Raw genomic sequence first — 19,465 nt, 5'->3', positions numbered from 1 at the left:
GGATAAAATTAGCCTGTTTATGATATTGCACTAATAGCAAAGGTGGTTTAGGTGCTTCACCCTTCAGGAAACACATGCAAGGATGTGAGCTGTGCATATAAACACACACACACACGCACGCACACACACACACACACACACACACACACACACACACACACACACAGAGACCATAAGTATGAGAAAGCGAGGTGTGGTCTGATGGTTTCAGAGAGCGTTCACCCGGTAACACAGCTGCTCCTTAAAGCAAAAACAGGATCCAGTCTCACATGTCAACAAGCAATTGAATCCTTTTTTATTAAATAATTCACAAGAAAATAAACTGACACACAATATAAGGTACAATTAAAAGGTTTCTTTTTTCATATATTACAGTGTGCACGTAGCAATAAAATCAAGGTAGACAGAATGCATATTGCACTTATTGCACTGTGCTATAAAGGTAAGTGAAATATTGCAGACTTGTTCTGATTAGAACAAGTGTTCTGCATGTTAAGGGAAATTCTATATGTCACTCTATAAAGTATAGAAACTTTACAAGGTAAAAAAAAGAATTACTAAATGCTTGAAAATATATCTGTATTTACAAAAGGAAGCATGTCCAACGGTCCTCAAATGACTCCTAACCGGAACAGTATAGCTGTATGATGTGTAGAAGTAATGATCCACTGGACAGAAGTAAAAGCTGTGTACTTTAAATGTCCGTGCAGTTTTGAGCCTCATGAGGACTGGTAGGAAGCTGAGACACTTCTTCCCTTTTTTATAGCATGCATTCAGTAGATCTGCTGGGACATCACGTGCTTCATTTGTCATCCCGATCCGAGAAACAAAGTGTTCTGGAGCAGACCGACATCGACCGAAAATCAGCTTCTCATTGCGGAAGACATTATGACAAAATTGTTTGTGGCTTGTTGCGCTGACGGTGAAATGAGTCACCGTTTTCACCTTTGACACTGTTCAGCTCGGTCTGTAAAAAAGAGAAGTGGAAAGAGAAGTCTCTCTTTTAGCCTAAACGACCTCCGTCAGTGTGTAGCCTCCATGGTCCTCGCTCAGTTGTGTTGAGGGGTGTTTAATACAACTTAAAGGAGGAGGAGGGAAAGGATCCCACTGTGTTGCAGTATTATAAATGTCCATGGGGGGTGCTGGACCGCTCAGTCCTGGGGAGCTTGGTTTATGACCTTCTTCTTACGGACTGAGACCAAGTCGTAGAATGGATCCTTGGTGATGCTCGCCCTGAATGAAGTAGAGATGAGCGTCATTATAGAAAGGCTTATGCAGCTACATTAGTTGTGTGTGTGTGTGTGTGTGTGTGTGTGTGTGTGTGTGTGTGTGTGTGTGTGGGCTTGTAATGCTGTCTTCTTGAGGACCAATTTCAGTTTTAAACCAGCATAGTGAGGACTCTTCTGCATTGTGAGGCAAAATGTAGGTCGATCTAGAGGAAAAGTGCTCTTTAAAGTGGCAGTAGGCAGTGTATATATTTTTGGCATCATTGGGCAAAAAAATCCATAATAACCTTTCAGCATATTGTAATAAGTGTTCTGAGAGAAAGCTAGACTTCTGCACCTCCTCATGGCTCTGTTTTCAGGCTTTGAAAATCTTTGAGGCGAGAAATAGCCATTACAGTAACAGAATATTGATTCATATTTGATCAGCGCTGCCTAGTTTGACTATTTGGTCGGAGTTCACGAGTGATTGACAGCCGTCTCTCTGTCTGGACGGCAGACTCCAGATCAGCTCTGATTGGTTGTTTTCCTCCGGTCTGTGAAATCTTGCAGATGCCGTTAGGAGCACCGGAGGACACATGATTTTTTTCAGATTACCTGTCTCATGCACTACTGTCAGGATATAGTGACCGTTTTATGAAAATAACTTTTTTTAATCATACTTGCTCCATTTCTACCCTCTGCTGCTTTAAGGTTAGATGTATAAATGTTTAGGAAAGAAACCTAGCTACTTAGTAAACGGTCTTCACCACTAGAACAAAATGTAGGGGCCGGGCCTGCAGCACATGCATTTAGTACATGTTCGTGCATTTGCTCGCGCCCCACTGGCTAGCTCACGGCTGCCGCTCTGCAATGCTCTCATTTGCCAAAATTTAGCATAGGTTTGTAGCGTTATTATCCTCCATTGCGACAAGCTAGTATGACATGGTTGATACCAATGTTTACCTTAGGTTTTCTGGTTTCATATGATGCGACTCTAGCTTTAAAACTGAACACACTATGAGGTAAAAATCACAGGTTGCATTAATGCGTGAAAGAAATTATTGTTAAAACTAATTTGCGTAAACGTCTTATTATCGCGTCTTAACTTTGACAGTCCTAATTGTTACATAATGTATTCTGACTTGTTTGGTTAAGTACGTTGCTTTTTCTGTGGATGTAAGCAAAATCAGGTATGTCTGTGTGTGTGTGTGTGTGTGTGTGTGTGTGTGTGTGTGTGTGTGTGTGTGTGTGTGTGTGTGTGTGTGTGGTCTGACCTGATGGCCTCGATCCAGGAGTCTCTCTCCTCCGCGCCGGCAGCACAGATGGTGTAGGACTGGTGCTTCCCCTCCACCACTCTGCCGTCCGTCTCGGTTTTACACGCTTTGATCTTCTGCCCTCGTTTGTTGGGGTTGTACAGCTCCAGACAGTACTAGACGACACCAGAAATATGCGACAATCAATCTTTAAATCTATTGACCAAACTCGAGGGTTCACAACATTCACAACAGAGCCGCCCCCCGATTCAATACAATACAATAATAAGCTCGTAAACATGTCAGAGTTGAAAGAAAACACGATATCTCACCGGTTTGCGAGGATACGGCACTTCTCTCACACAAAGGTTCTCTAGAGGGATGATGCCTCGGGGCTCTTTATCCTGCAGACAGATTATAAAAAAGATGGAGTGAGTCAGGCGATGTATCAGGAGGGTGAGACGGAAGAGTAAAAATGTCACTGGCGTCACAAGAAGAAGGGAAGCAGAAGAGGTAGAGCATCACATATTGTGACAACTTGTAACACTAAAGGCACATTTTGATAGTAACAGCTGAAACAAAGTGAATTCTATACTGATAACGAAAAACGTTTGACTCTGAAGTGTAGTTATCGACCTTTAAGATGAAAAAAGTTGTATTGTGGCTGTGTCATCTGGCCAACAAAGGCCTTCTAATACGACCCAAAAAACAACTTGAAAAAAGCTGATCAGAACTTTTTGCTAAAGGTTAAAGGGTTGCCGTCAATATTAAAAGCAACCAACGTCTATGTTGTTGAAGTTCAGGCTGTTCTCATACACTGTTCGTAGCTATATCTACAAAAAGTAATGCACTGTAATTCGTGTACATCCTACAAAATCAATGCATATTTAGTCCACATAATCGTGAACCAGGAAGTATAAAGAGCGGCAAACAACCGTGTAGGGAGGAGGTCAAGGTGGATGGGTGGGTCAAAAAATACAGACTGTCAGCCAGCAGACCGCTGTTAGTGTCCCGTGTGAAACCAGAATTCAATGTTGATTTATTTGTCACGTATCTTCCATACTTAAAGGGACAGTGTAAAGGATTTGGTGGCATCTAGTGGTGTGGTTGCAGACTGAACCAACCAACTGAGTTCCTTCTCACTCCACCCTTTCCGAGACTGCGGAAGACGAGCTGCCGAGTGTTAAACTGTGGTAACGCTGTTCGCCTCGCTCCGAGGCCATCCTACCATAATAACACTACTTTAGGAGCAAGGGAAGTCAGGCGGCAGCTGGCGGTACCACGGTTTAGCACTCTGCGACTCACGTTACCGCAGTTTCAAAAGTGTGTCGGAGAACTAAGGTGGCCTTCAGGTAACGTAAAGAATGTGAAAGTCTCTCTCTAGAGCCAGAGTTTGGTGTGAGCAACATGGAGAACTCCGTGAAGAGAACCTGCTTCCTAAACGGCTCATTCTAAGCTAACGAAAACACAACCACTCTTGGTTTCAGGTGATTATATACTAATGAAAACATAGTTTTCTGCCAATAGATCCTCCTAAATCCTGTGAAGATAGAAGTTTAGTTTGAAAAGACTGTATGCATGTAACGTGTGGAAATTGACACGTGTTGCTGGACCTTCGTTGGGAAATGCACGAAAAATGAGGAATAACTAAGATGAACCGTTGTATGAGGATACGTTGTGAAGTTGCACGCTGTGTAAGCCCTACCATACTGTACACCATGACCTCCTCTCTAAGAGGTTTTGTATTACACAACTGAATTAAAGACGAATTTAGAAATGCATACATTTTAAGTGTTTGAATAAATGACTTATGCTGTTGTCTTTTCTATTAAGGACAGTCTGTATCTGGTTGTACGCCAGAGCGTCTTAAAAGGAGCAGTGTAGGAGCCTTACGGTTGTGAACTCAAAGTAGTAGAGGCAGTTGTCAGTCAGGATGAACCATCGCCTCTTCCACGTCTTAACCCGACCTCCTGAAATATAGAGAAAGAATAAAAATAAAGATCTTTATATTTGCTGTGCTGTCAGAGTTTGTGCAACTTTAAGCCTGCCGAGGTCATCTGTGTGAAGTTCTGCATAACCTTACACTGAAGGTACTGTATGTGGTTTGCGTGGCGTGCATGCAACCGAGGTTATGAGGTTATGCACATTATTGGGTCATTTTCTGACTGCTTCCTCTGTACTTTCCCGTTTTTAGTCTTATGTAGCAGCTTAGATATAGATATAATGTAGCCCAGCAGCACAGAGCACACATACATTTGGTTTAAAACATCTGGAGTTTAAAAACAATCCAAATTATTCACAATTATTCGTACAAACAGACTATTTTTGGAGAGGTATTTTACCAAGTTTGAGAAGCCAGCCTTCTCTGTCAGGGTTGAAGAAGGTGTGAGTCAGATCATTCCCGTCATCCTCTGGGATTTTGAAAGGCTCATTGTGAATGCTCTCGTACAGTTTCTGAGTAGAATGGAGTTGAATAGAAACAAAAACAAAAAAACAATTGCAACAATTTAATGTCTTGTATCATTCGTTGAACAAAAATTGTGAGCTAAAGCCTGAAAACCAATCAGAGGAAATTAAATGCAAAAATTAGATGCAGAAATCTAAATAGGTCGAAACAATAGGGGTTACAAGTTGTCTCCAGGTAAAACACTACAGTCAACATTTATGTATGAAATCTATTCACTCAAACTGAGACACCAAAGCACAAACATGTCTGTGTGTTTCAGTTTTGAGTGACAGACATGGGAGTGTTCACACATATTTAATCTAACACCAGCCCACTGTCTGGGACTAAATGCCAGCACCTCCTGCATGCCAACATCAGCTATGACTGACTTGGAAACTGGGCAACCTGAGAACAACCTGAATGTGGTTTTGTGTGTGAGTTTCTGTTCCAGGTGATGTGGTGATTGTGAGATAGTGGAATTATTTTTTTCAGCAGAGAAAGTACCGCATGGTTTTACATTCATTTCATTTTCATTTTCTGACATCCCACAAAGATGGCACAAATATGTATGGCATGTCTTTTTGTATTCTACTCCTTGGTAAGAGATTCCCTTAATGGACAGTTTGAACAGGAGGAACGATTACAGACCCTGTTTCAATGTAGATCATCGGCAAGAAAAAAATGTTGGCATTGTACGTTTCTGCAAACCACGGACACGTTGAATGTCGACGTTTTTGCATTCAGTAAGAGCAAGTGACGTAGTATATCGACCGTTATTGAAAGTTAAGTGGTAAAATAATGAGTATAACAAGCAAGAAAGTTCACTAAGGGATGGGTGGGTCAAACAAACACAGGACTTTCACCCAGGAGACCGCTGTCCCGCGTGAAACCAGAAGTAAACGTTGACTTTACGCTTGTTACGTAACGTTACATAAGAAAGTTTGCTACGGGCGTTTGTTATTTTTTTACGGTAGCCACGCTGTTACGCTACGTTGTTACGTTGTTAAGTTACGTTGTTAAGTTACGTTGTTACGTTACGTTGTTACGCTACGTTGTTTCGCTACATTGTTTCGCTACGTTGTTTCGCTACGTTGTTACGATACGTTGTTAATATACGTTGTTAATATACGTTGATACGTTGCAGCTCTGTCTCCTAAAAATCATGTAAATTACGAAGAATTCTCGCAGATTATATTTCTTTACGCTTGTAATGAAAGTCTGTTTTATTGCCTAAACCTATCCAATCGTTTCACAACATTAACCACGTGGCATTATGCATTTCTGCAGGCGTTATACGAGGCTGAAACGAAATATATTTTTGGTTCCGAAACGTCAACATTCAACGTATCTCGTGGTTTGCAGAAACGTAATGCCAACATTTTTCCTGGTGACTGGGTTGACATGTGTTCACCTGACTTTTGTTTGAGACAGAAAGAATGGTGGACCTATCCTTTAAAACACAGTGGACCTTGAAAAACAAATAGATGGCCAGCGGTTCTCACCCCGAGCAGGTCATTAGGTAGATCCTCTCCGTTGTTGATGCCTCTGTTCATGGAGATGAAACGCTCCAGAGTGGTCTTGTCCTTCACGTTGGGGTTGTGGAGGCTGGTGTTGAGCATGATGATGGCAAATGACAGGATGTAGCACGTGTCTGGTGATACAGAGGAAGATGCACACACACATAGAATAAGAGACAGCATAAATACAAAGTCAGTGAAGAAGAGACAGATCTGGAAAGAAAAAGAGGCGATGGAAAAAGAGAAAGAGAGGTGATTTGATCATTTACACCCCCCCTCCCCCCCACCCCACACAGTCCAGACAGGAAGTGGACAGATGTATATTTGAAGCTCACCAGTTGACTGGAAGACATGAGTGTTACAGTCACAGTAGCGCGTGGCGAAGGCCTCCATCATGCGGTCGATCTTCTGGGCTTCACCAGGCAGACGGAAACTCCACAGGAACTGTCTGTCACATACACACCACAACAACATCAACCTCTGTCTGTAACATTATACTGTAGGCTACATGTTTATCTATATGGGTTGACCAGCATGTGAACTCCAGATGCACCCCACATCTGGAGAGTGTGTCTGGGTTTGCAGCAGTTGCAGTTTTAGTGTGACTTTATGTGATGATGCTTTTTACATTTACTCAGACGTATTGTCATTTATTTCCCATATTAGATAACAATTTTATAATACATGTACTTAACTTGTATTTACAGCTCATCACATTGTCACTCCCGACCCCTTGGCGTCACTTTTTAACGCCTACATTTCTTTAGCGTAGGGTAGTTCGATAGACTTCAACACGTGAATTCAAACAAAACTACTTGTTTGTTATGTAACTTAAGTTATGTACGTAATTTCAATTTAGTTTCACACGGTGCATCTCCTGGGTGAAAGTCTTGTGTTTGTTTGGCCCGTCAATCCATCCTGGCTTCCTACGCGGACTTTCTTGCCGCCACCTGACTTCCTCCTTTACCTCCGTCATAATTACTACGGCCAACAGAGGCAGCCCTTCACTTGCGAACCTGATGCTAGGGGGGTTACGTGGAGCGTCAGAGTCTGGCACGTAGGGCCACTGACCAAGCTGCTGTACTGCGACCTCCTTCTACTTCACTACATTTAGAGATTGTAGTCTTTATTTCACTATATTGATTTGACAGTTAAGCTACTAGTTACTCTGCAAATGACATACAGAACATATGATCAGCTAATAAAGAAACTACTCTTGAAAATGATGAAAATTAAAATACTACTGTACTTTTTCCTCAAATGGGCAGCCCAGCAAGAACTATTCAGTATTGCACTTCCATAAAGTTGGAGGACTTGCAAGAGACTGATTAGCAAGTCAAATGGTACGTGTCCACAGGAGCGTTTTTGGACATGAGGGATCGCCTCACTTCCCACTCTTGATTGGCTGCCACTAGACACTAGGCATGAGGCACCTGATTGGACGCTGCTGCTGGCAGCTCGTTTGGAAACTTTTCTTTCTCTTATATTACGAAAACAGTTCACCGAAATGTGTTTCTGAAAACATTTTATGAGGGAAATAAGCCATGCAGTTGCTGAATCTGCCTTTATTTTAGATTCACAACGGCTAGTTTAAAAGTTTCTCTGGAGTTTCTGGCAACATGACGCGCCGTCTCTCAAATCGCGCCGCCGCGCTACCAGAATGCATTGCACAGCTGCTTACAGAGACAATGAAAGGGAAGCTTGGAAAGGACGGATCCTGTGGACACGTACCATTAGAGTCTACAGCCATGCTAGTTGCTCTGTGGGGCTGTACCTCGGCACAGTGGTGCTTTTGAGCTAAATGCTAACAATGCTCGCTTTTCATTGGACTCGTCATGCCCTGCATGTTTCAAGCTCCACACCCCACAGTTTGTGCTGCAGGCTTTCTGTTTGTAGCCACCAATCCATGGCCGAGATAACTCTGATAACGTCACTATGACATCATCAGGATCATTTTCTCAGACCTGGCGAAGCCACAAACAACATCAAACAACTGTTTTCCCAGGCTGAGTAGTACTCCTCACGACAAGTAAACTTCTGTGTAAAATAGCGGTGGAGTGTCCCTTGTCTTTTTTTGTAAACAGGACCTTTTACTTGTAATGGAGTATTTTAACACTGTTGTATTGGTCATTTTTATCTAAGAAGAAGATCTGAATGCATTTCCTCCAACTGCTCACTTCCGATAAAAACATGACATCTAACTGACTGACGCAGATAGCAGAGTGTTACTTTCCACCGAATCTGGATTAGGTCATTATGTTGTGTTAACAGCTGTAAAAATAGCTGGTTTGATAATTACATTTCAGAGATTATGTGAAGATTTTTAAGTTATTCATGAATGTGATCTTTTCTTGATTTTGCTTGTGTTTGCAACAGAAAAGTGGCGCCATAAAAAAAAAAAAGAAATACAATGATACCAAATCACAGAAAAGTTCTGAAACACCAAAAAAATAAAAAATCAATGACTACATTTACATGCACACTAATATTCCACTATGTTTGATACGGGTCATTACAGCATATTATTATTCATTCTATTTTTCAAGCTATTATCAATCAATACTTTTTTCTTATTCCCTCTTTTCCTATCTTTCACACATATAAACACCTTAACCCTTTAAGTTAGTAAACTTATTCTCTTATTGTAAGTGAGTCTTGATAAGAGCTATACATGCCCGTGTTTCTGTTCATTCTGTTAATGATGGTAATGACGATGCGTAGACGAGACAGGAGTGAAGATAGAGGGAGCTTACCTGAGGGCCTGGACCAGGTTGAGGTCGGAGAACTCGTGCAGCTCCACGAAGGCCTTCAGGGTCTGGAGGTGGAGCTCCTCCCTGTGGGACAGATGGGGGTTGGGGGGGTAGTGGAGAGAGACACATGAAACCAGAGGAAGGTATTCACTTTCTCTGTTAGAACCTGCCCTTAAATCTCTCTCTCTCCTCCTCCTGCTGCTATTACGTGTTACCTGTTATCCTCCCCTTTTTTCTTTCCCTCATTTTTCCTTCCAAGATTCCCCTTTTTTTATCTTCCTCCTACCTTCCTCCACCTTTCTTTCTTCATGTCTCCCTTATTCATTTTTTGCTTTTCCTCCTTTCCATCATCAATCTCTTCCTCTGTCTCAAATCCTCACTCTCTTCCTCATCCCTTTTCCTTTCTTCCTACTTGCTCTTAGCTATTGTCCTAATTATCCTCATCATTTCTTCACCCCTTTGTCTTCCCTCCTCCTCCTCCTCCTCCTCCTCCTCCTCACCTTTCTCCAAGAAATTCTCCAATGGCTGTCTTGTTGAGTCCCTCCTCCTTGTAGAGGAACTCAGCGATGGTTTGAGCACTTCCATCCAGCAGCTTATTCTCCACCATGTATTTCATGCCCTGCACGCAAACACACAGAAAGTAGAATATATTTTACTGGAGCTCTACATTTACACATTATTTACTGTTTAAGATTTGCTTTATTGCATCTATGGCTTAACTTGCACATGTATTTTTAGTTCATGACATAGTGCTTTAAACCCACACTCACACATACTGCCCACTGTGCTGGTGTTTAAATGTGTTAAGTTTCACAATGATCTCATCTCCGTTTGGTAAAACCGAGCGAGCGAGCAGCTTCTGTAATCCCAATTCCTTAAAACTAATTTCTCTTCCTCTTTCTCCTCCATCATAGGGTTTGGAGAGGAAAAGGATGATTCAAAATATATATTGCTATATGGAAATAACCCCCCCACAAAGGATTTCTAAAAGTAGCAGCATCTAATGCAGCATTTTGCCGATGCTGATAAATGCAGAAATAACACATTTTCAGCAATAAAGAAGTGAGAGTTACTAAAATAGCTTTTTCTTTTTTCATGGTCTATGAGGTTATGATTCTTTCCTAAAATTGAGGGACCCAAATTATTGAACGGAAAATAAAAAAAAAACAATCCATACAGAGCGCAGAAATATGTAATTTGCTAAAAAAAAACTTTTTACCATCTCCTATCCATATCACCCTTTCATAGCACCTGATTCGACTGTTGTCAGGCCATTAAATAAGCGTTATCAGTCGCTATAAGCACCATAGATGTGGGTCGTTAGGGGCCTACTACGCCTACTACGTTGTAAAAGTGAAACTTAAAAACAATACGTTCTAACATGTTGTAAAACTGAATGAAATGTCACTTTTTGAACACAAACAAAAAGACTTCTTTAGGTTTAGGCAACAAAACTACAACTTTTTTAGGTCTAGGCAAAAAAATATATAACTTCTTTAGGTTTAGGCAACAAAACTACAACTTCTTTAGGTTTAGGCAATAAAACTACAACATCTTTAGGTTTAGGGAAAAACATTGTGTTTTGGGTTAAATTACAGTAATTACAAACACAAAGACAACTACATATTGTTGGTTTCACACAGGATGCAAATTTCAATCTCCTGAATGAAAAATCAGTTTTGAACACAAACAAAAAGGTTTTTTTAGGTTTAGGCAAAAATAGACACTTAGTAAAGTTTAAAGAAAAACATTGTGTTTTGCATTAAAATAACTACAAACACAAAGACAACTACACATTGTTGATTTTGCACGGAATGCAAAATCCAGTCTCCTGAGTGAAAACCTTGTGTTTTGTGTCCCATCCATTGTCCCTGACCCACCTCTTATGGAGTTTCACAATGTCTATACTACAGTACCTGACTTCTGCTTCTGCTCCTGTCATAATTATACAGTCAAGAGGTCGCTGTCGTGTTCTTTTATACCTTCTTTCGGTGATCTACCATGTGAATAGATGATAAAACCTACTAGTGAGTGTAGTAGGCCCTTATTGACCCACATCTATGGGGCTTATAGCGACTGATAACACCTATTTAATAGCCTGAGTCTAATCGGCTGTTCATAGAGGTTAGAAAGCGCATTATTTCCCTGTTATCTTGATCTAGGAATCTAAACTTTATGTAAAGTCTTACGGTCAACACAAGAATGTATAAACAAAATACAAAAAGGGCCTAAAGTTAACCTCTAAAGTTCGTCTACAGTTCCGGTAAGCTCAAATACCAACTGCTGTTCAGAATAGACTTATTCCAGTAAGCAGAAAAATGGAAATGCTTTTACTTTGTATTTGTTGTTGCAAACATTTGCGTTCACAACAGCAACAAGCTTGACATGCCACTGAAACCACAGAAACTGTGCTGTGTGGACCTGCATCAGCGAAGGTTCGCAGACTCACAGCAGCTTCAGTGTGGTTAAATGAGAGGAAGTCCACACATCGAAAAGAGCTGAAGGTTGATAAAGCTCAGAAACACACGGTGATATGGACGAGGTTTTTTTTTTTTTTAAACCTTTCAAGAATAGCAACAAGTAATTTCTCACCAAGCATTATGCTAATCAGGATATTTCAGCAAAAACCTGTTCACTGTGTGTTGACTTTTGTCTCTTTTGACTCTTCTGAGCTCACCTTTTTGGGGTCCATGTTGAATTTCTTCTTCCCATTTGAGAACTGTTTGCTCTTCTCCATGGTCTTGCTGCAGAAAAATCAAAACAATTCAATAGTATTAATAACTAATTCTAAGTATACATTATATTATATCATGCAGACATTCAGAAGCAGAATTCTCTCTTCAGATTATTCTTAACTTTAATTATAATATTGTGCGTCACGTAGCATCATCATTAGTAGCGACGCTAAGTATTTATTTGGTTATCTAGTTATTCATAGTTATTCATTCTCTGTACCACTAGCCTTGGCCAAACAATGTATTTCTCACTGACAGTTCATTTTATCTCCATCGTATGTCTTCATTTAAAAGGAAAAATATTACCTAAAAAAATAAAAAATTAAATTAAATTATATATATATATATATATATTTATATATATATATAGATATATAGATAGATAGATAGATAGATAGATAGTATATAAACATATATATATATATATATATATATAAATAATTGCAAAAATGAATGCATGAATAAATTAGTAAAAAAATAAATAAATACATTTCAAATTAATAAAAATAAATACACAACCACCAGCAAACCCATCCACCCTTAGTGGCCTTTTTCTCTTGTTATACCCGTTGCATCACTTGACACCTCACAACACTCTGACTGAATGCAAAAACATCAACAATCAACACATACAGTATCTCCTGGCAACCGAGCTCCTCGTTTGTTTAATCGACACATAAAGTGTAAGTGGAATATGTGTGAGACTGTATTTCCTTTTGCATCAGGATGTTCAGACACAACAATAGACATTAATCTTGAATGTACTGTAAACTAATGGACTATTAGGTATCACGAGAAAGGCACTTTGATTTGTGGGATTGTTGACAAATTTGAGATTTACTTTACTGGATGGAGAGTTCAGTTAGGTTCACTATAGAGAACACCTTTTGTTCCTGAATGTTCCAGTGCCCATTTCAAAGGGATTGATAGAACAAATACTATTTTGAAGTTTTTGTTCTTGAACTATTTCTTTAAAATCCTCTGAGTGAGTACATCGGGAACAAGATAACCCAGAGGTGGGTGAAAGTTGTTGAAAAGCAACTGTGAAACTGAGTTATGCATGGCATTGAAAAAAGATGTTGGAGCATTAAGTGGGAGTTGTGTCAAAAGAACGGTAGGTGTGGGGATTTTCCCAGAGTAAAACTTACTTTTCCTCTGCAGACTCAAAGCTGAGAACACCCGCCATGATGTTGTCTATCTCCATCTTTAACTTCTGCACAGAATGAAAGGAAAGTCTTTTATATTTGTTTTCTCAATATTAAGAGCAGGACAAGTCAGTGATGATCATAAATTCAATTTTGTTTGACAAAGTGTGTGGTTGTGTACCTGGATATCATCCAGAAGGTCTTTCTTATATTTCTTAATGCCCTCGATCTCCATCTTCTCATCTGCTGTAAAATCTGAGGAAACTGCGAAAATTGGAACAAAAACGTCAAACAAGATTCGCAGGAATTCAGATTACGTTCTTCACATCATCACAACGATCAGCCCAGGCAACTTTCATCACATCCGGATACTCAGTTAAAATAATGACATAATCTACTTTGATGGTTTAATCATCCAATGCAGGCTTCCTTTTAGATGTCAGTGGATTTAACCAGGAAGACGCGAGCTCTGTCATTTGGATAGGCCAGGGGTCAGCAACCTTTACTATCAAAAGAGCCATTTTAGGCAAAAAAAATCTGTCTGGAGCCGCAAAACATTTGAGCATTGTGATGAAGGTAACACAGCTTATAGTCTAAGTATATAGTATATAAGTCTAATGCAGTGAGGAACAAAGTGCAAATGTACAACGGTGTATTAGGGTCACATTGAGGGAAAAACAAATCTGAGATTTCTAGAATAAAGTCATAACTTTACAAGAAAAAAGTCTGAATATTACGAGAAAAAAGTTTGAATATTACGAGAATAAAGTCATAACTTTACAAGAAACAAAATCTTAATATAACGAGAATAAAGTCATAACTTTACGAGAAAAAAAGTCGTAATATTACGAGAATAAAGTCATACTTTAAGAGAAAAAAAGAAAATAACACGAAAAATTACTATATATATATATAAACTAATATGACTTTATTATCATAATATTATGACCTTATTCTCGAAATCTCAGATTTATTTTTTTTCCTCAATGTGGCACATAATACTCCGTCGTACCTTTGTACCATAAACCTACAACAATGATAAATAAAGATGAAAATATTAACAAATAAACAGTTATTCATTTCAACAAATTTTCTTAAAAAATCCACAGGGAGCCACTGGAGAGGGGCTAAAGAGCCGCATTTGGCTCCGGAGCTGCAAGTTACTGACCCCCTGGAATAGACGATGAAGTAGTAATGACCTTGTTTCTTTAGTTTTAAAAGTAGTTTCACGTTGTTTTGTTTAATTTGAATAATGTACTGCATATTTAAATCTAACCACAGCACAAGGAAGAGAGGTTTATCTGGAACATATGTGATACGTTTGTGGCTTTCTCATGAAAGATATCAGTCTCCACAAATATAACCATGTGTGCGATACATATTCCACGATACATAATCAGACACAGCTTACAGGCTCTGGGGAGGAACCTTTAGTCATATTTCCTCTTTGCCAATCACCATCTCACCTCCTCACTCCCACATCAGAGTTAAGTAACATATGAGTCAGCCATATGTGAGTGACCAATTAAAAAAAAGTTTTTACAATTTATCATGAGGGGGGCAAAATAAATGTCATGACAATCCTTCCACTGGTTGTTGAGACATTTCTCTCAAACCCACAAATGTCAGTGTCATGGTCGAACAAGAGGAACAGTCAGGGCATCAACGACGTCATCGTCTGTGCCAATCTCAGAATATATGTGAATATTGTGAAAATTGAATGATCCGGTGACAAGTCAGGGAAGTTGTTAAGTCATAATTCTGTGTTTTCTATCAGATTTTCTGACTGAATTTGGACATTTTTCCCTTCTAAATTCAGATTTTTCTTACTGAATTCCACCTTTCACCCAACGATGCATACTATATGGCTCTAATGCCGAAAAAAGATGTTACCACATGACCAGATCTAGACTCTTCTCTGTAAACCTGACATCAGTACTTGTGTAAAAGCATCATTGCTTTCTAACGCACAAATTAATTTAAACACATTGTGATCAATTAATAATGTATCACACATTTTGTGTCTGTTCAAAATGTATCTTAAAGGGAGATTTGTAAAGTATTTAATACTCTTATCAACATGGGAGTGGACAAATATGCTGCTTTATGCAAATGTATGAATATATTTATTACTGGAATTCAATTAACAACACAAAACATTAACAAATATTATCCAGAAACTCTCACAGGTACTGCATTCAGCATAAAAAATACGCTCAAATCATAACACGGTAGACTCGTGGGTACCCATAGGACCCATTTTCACTCACATATCTTGAGGTCAGAGGTCAAAGGACCCCTTTGAAAATGGCCATGCCACTTTTTCCTTGCCAATATTTAGTCTAAAAATCACAAGACGGGTTAATGGTGGCCAACCACGGTTAATGAAATGGTTGGTGCCAATGGATACATTAGGTTTTCTAGTTTCATATGATGCCAGTATCTTCACTCTAGCTTTAACTCCAACTTTGCGTTAATGGGTTTACAGAAATTAGCGGCATTAAAGCAAATTTGCGTAAACGCGTTATTGTCGCGTTAACTTTGCAGCCCTCATTTTAATTGTATATATCTTAACCCCCATTGAGTCTCTGTTGATTGGCTTAAAAACTATCACTCATAAGAATGTCAGACCCTTGTGGTTGGTTTATTTGGTTGCTGCATTTGTTCCTACTGGAACAAAGGAGTTGAGGAACATTTTGCAAGGTTGCAAATGACATTCTTACACCTTTCTTCTGAGTGAGGATGGTCAGCAGCAGCTGTTGCGTGTAGGAAAGCAGCAGAGAGCGGTTCCCACAAGACAAAAACAGAAGTAATATAAATGTCTTTCTCATCAGCGTAGAGATTTAACAAACCCCTGAGAGCTTTGTGGTGTCTCCCTCAGTGAGAATAGCATTAGTTTCACAGTTACAGACACCAACATGTAAGCAAAAGAGTGCATCCTCAGTGAGAAACAAACCTTGTAGAGTATAAAGTTAACAAAAAACACTTCCTGTGTTCGTGATCTGACCACAGGACTTCCACATCCCCACCCTTCCTTTACACACCTTGTGCAATAACACATCATCGAACGCTTCATTTACATAATTTAGATTTGGGCTTTAAAGATAATATTTGTGGACATACAGTAAATATCCACTTTAAAAGGTGGATAGTTTAGATGTCTAACCAAAGATAATAATTTAAGATAAAGATAGCAACTTCTGTTTTTATATTATTATCAGCGGTGTGCAGTGCTGTGAGTTCTGAGTATGACTGCTTCTTCCCTATTTCAGCTGTGCATCGTTCAGCCACAGTGTGCAGATTGTGATGATTACAAAGAATTGTGCACCAATAATATTATAATAAATTAAAAAAAACACCTGTTCTCACGGATCGGTTGCACCAGAAACACTGATATTAATTTTCTTTTACTGTATTTCTATAGTACAGCTGTTTGTAAACTAGAAAGCTGACAGTGTGAGGAGACGGAAGTTGTTTATAATTGATGTCATGAACACCAGTGTGTTGATGACCACAAAGTAAAGTACATTAACATTGACATGAAAGTTAAATCCCTTGTCATATGTAGGAATACATTTAAAAGACAATAATATAGTTGATAATGTCATAAAACAATGCCTTAACTTGATATATTAAATAACATATTTTTTTAGACCACAACTTGAAAATAAAATTCAAAAATTGTGTCTTATGAGGATATTTAAAATAAAATATAAATAATATAATATATACAATATGACAACCAGCAATTAAAAGAGAGAAGGAGAGAAAAACAGGTCTTACCCATTTGGCAATCAGTCATTTATATCCAAGAAGGAAAATCTAAAATTGGAAATACCAAAACAGTGACATGCAGTGAAGTCGAGATATGAAGATATGCTACACTACTGGGCACATAGTGCAGTAACACTTGAATGAAGTACATGTTCTGTTTTAACCCCACCTCTTCCTCATCCATCACAATGTAGAACGGCCTTCAAAATAAAACTGTTGCTGAATGGATTAGTCCATGAAGAGAAGCAATCGAGACAGGTTAGATGGTCCTTTTAAAAAAATATTTTGAATGGGTGTAAGACCTTTACTATGGAGGACGGAACCTGACAAAATAAAAAATAAATAAATAAATGATTCAATAAATAAATAAATATAATTTAATGAAGCAAAAATAATATTAAAAATAAATGTAGTCATTAATTAATTTATTTACTCTTCTGTTTAATTTTCCTTTTTATTTATTTATGTATTTATTTCTTATGTATTTTTAAATGTATGTATTTATTTATGTATTTATTTATTTGTGCACGATATTCCCTTTGCATTTCACCCCTTATTTATTTCCCCAAAATAATTTATTTCTGTATTCTTTTTTCTTTTTTTTTATACATTTCTTTATGCATTTCTACATCATTATGCAAATGAGGGGGCTGTCACTCAACGTATACATAAATAAACACACACATTTAAAAATAAATAGAAAATAAATGCAAAAACAAATAAATAAATAAATCAGTAAATAAATAAAAAATAATAATAAACAAATACATAAATAAATTAAAGAGAAAATTTAACAGAAGAAAAAAAATAAAGGAATTAATAAAAAGATAAATAAATAAAGTAGCAAATTAAAACATAAATATAAATTTATGTCACATTTTATCAATCAATTAATGGCTACATTTATTTTTAATATTATTGTAGCTGCATTTAATGACATATTAATTTATTTATCGTGTCTTTTATTTATTTATTCATTAATTTTTTTTATTTTGGCAGGTTCCGTCCTTTGTACTCTATAACACAGACTGAAATTGTATTATGTTGACCTGTGACTGACAATAAGATTAGAACAAATTAAGATCCAACAGTGAATACTAGTAAAGAGGAGGCTGCGTTCCAACATGGAAAAAAAAAAAACCTTAATAAAACTGTTCGTAATTTGCTTTTTGAACAGAACATTTTATAAACCTGAGATTTCTTGAGTCGAGGTGACAGAGAGAGGGTTTTGAAATTTGGCCGGACGATGAAACTCGGTTGCAAAACAGCGTCCAGGCCAGGAAGTGAGTTTTGAAAGAATCTCATCACGTGGTGAAGTAAGACCTGAAGCACTGACTTATTAACACCGCTGTTGATTCTGCCAGAAATATCAGTGGGTGTTACATGATAAAAGATGAATTAATATTCTTTTAAATGCAAATCAGACACTTTTATTTTGAAGATTACATCACCTTTCCTCTTGTCTTCTTGTGGTGTACTGACTCTACCTTTAAAGTCATCCTAAACACTACCTGACTGTAAACTTGTGTTTATCAGCTGGAACATCTGCTAAATAACTAAAATATAAAGACAACAAAAAATGAATATTTGAAATATCACAATAAGTTGAGGACACAAGTTATGGAACATTTTCTTCTTAGAGAAGGATTTAGGAAGACAACAACATCTACGGTGTAAAGTCATCTTAAGACATAATAACTACTGGAAAAGGATATTTAATCATGGTTGATCTGCAATTGCCTAAAAACGTAAGCATTTCCCTGCATGCTGCTTCATGCTCATAGTTTTGGACATGGTAATTAATGAGAATAATGACGCTGTAGTGCCATGTAGTGGTGAGAAAGATATATCACAGGTATTGTTATTTGTAGTGTATGATCACCACGAATGAGTGGAGATGTGAATGTGCATTGTTGGCGACTATTTTTTCAGTATTTAACACTCTTATCAATATTGTGCAAATGTATGTATTTATTTATTATTGGAATTCAATTAACAACACAAAACAATGACAGATATTGTCCAGAAACCCTCACAGGTTCTGCATTTACCATTAAAAATATGCTCAAATCATAACATGGCAAACTGCAGCCCAACAGGCAACAACAGCTGTCAGTGTGTCAGTGTGTGGACTTGACTATGACTTGCCCCAAACTGCATGTGATTATCATAAAGTGGCATGTCTGTGAAGGGGAGACTCGTGGGTACCCATAGAACCCATTTACATTCACACATCTGGAGGTCAGAGGTCAAGGGACCCCTTTGAAAATGGACATGACAGTTTTTCCTCAACAAAATTTAGTGTAAGTTTGGAGCGTTATTTAACCTCCTTTGCGACAAGCTAGTAAGACATGGTTGGTACCAATGGATTCTTTAGATTTTTTAGTTTCATACGATACCAGTATCTTTGCATTTAAACTGAGCCCGCTACCACCTAAAAATCGCAAGTTGCGAAGAAATTAGTGGCTTTAACACGAATTTGCGTTAACGCGTTATCTCTGACAGCCCTAATGTATATTCATGATGACGCATCTTAGGCTTTTCACACCGTCATTTAATGCCGTTGTTACCGTGAAAAGCTCGTGGTTATGTTTAGGCAACAAAACCACTTAGTTAGGTTCAGGAAAAACATCATGGTTG

At 38.2% G+C, this 19,465-nt stretch overlaps 1 protein-coding gene across 1 annotated transcript; it reads right to left on the bottom strand.

Moving 5' to 3' along the window:
• Positions 1-274: 274 nt before the first annotated feature.
• Positions 275-16,975, bottom strand: LOC141765064 (cytohesin-4-like). The gene is made up of 13 exons (XM_074630910.1): positions 16,835-16,975; positions 13,233-13,315; positions 13,055-13,119; positions 11,849-11,915; positions 9,672-9,790; positions 9,175-9,255; positions 6,757-6,869; positions 6,407-6,555; positions 4,801-4,912; positions 4,352-4,428; positions 2,791-2,862; positions 2,480-2,634; positions 275-1,233 (listed from the first exon to the last, which is right to left on the bottom strand). The coding sequence occupies exons 1-13, from the start codon at positions 16,851-16,853 to the stop codon at positions 1,152-1,154; spliced, it is 1,194 nt and encodes a 397-aa protein (XP_074487011.1). The 5' UTR covers positions 16,854-16,975; the 3' UTR covers positions 275-1,151.
• Between the last annotated feature and the right edge of the window lie 2,490 nt (positions 16,976-19,465).

Source organism: Sebastes fasciatus, chromosome 3, assembly GCF_043250625.1.
Source record: "Sebastes fasciatus isolate fSebFas1 chromosome 3, fSebFas1.pri, whole genome shotgun sequence".
Classification (NCBI taxonomy): Eukaryota; Metazoa; Chordata; class Actinopteri; order Perciformes; family Sebastidae; genus Sebastes; species Sebastes fasciatus.
The sequence above is the reverse complement of the archived record's forward strand: the minus strand, read 5'-3'. Positions and strand labels throughout refer to the sequence as shown.

Excerpts from the sequence above, each read along its gene's own strand:
- LOC141765064 (XM_074630910.1), bottom strand. Across the intron at positions 6,556-6,756 it reads TCATGTCTTCCAGTCAACTG|ACACGTGCTACATCCTGTCA; the intron begins GTGAGCTTCAAA and ends CTGTATCACCAG. Across the intron at positions 2,635-2,790 it reads TGCCGTATCCTCGCAAACCG|TACTGTCTGGAGCTGTACAA; the intron begins GTGAGATATCGT and ends GGTGTCGTCTAG.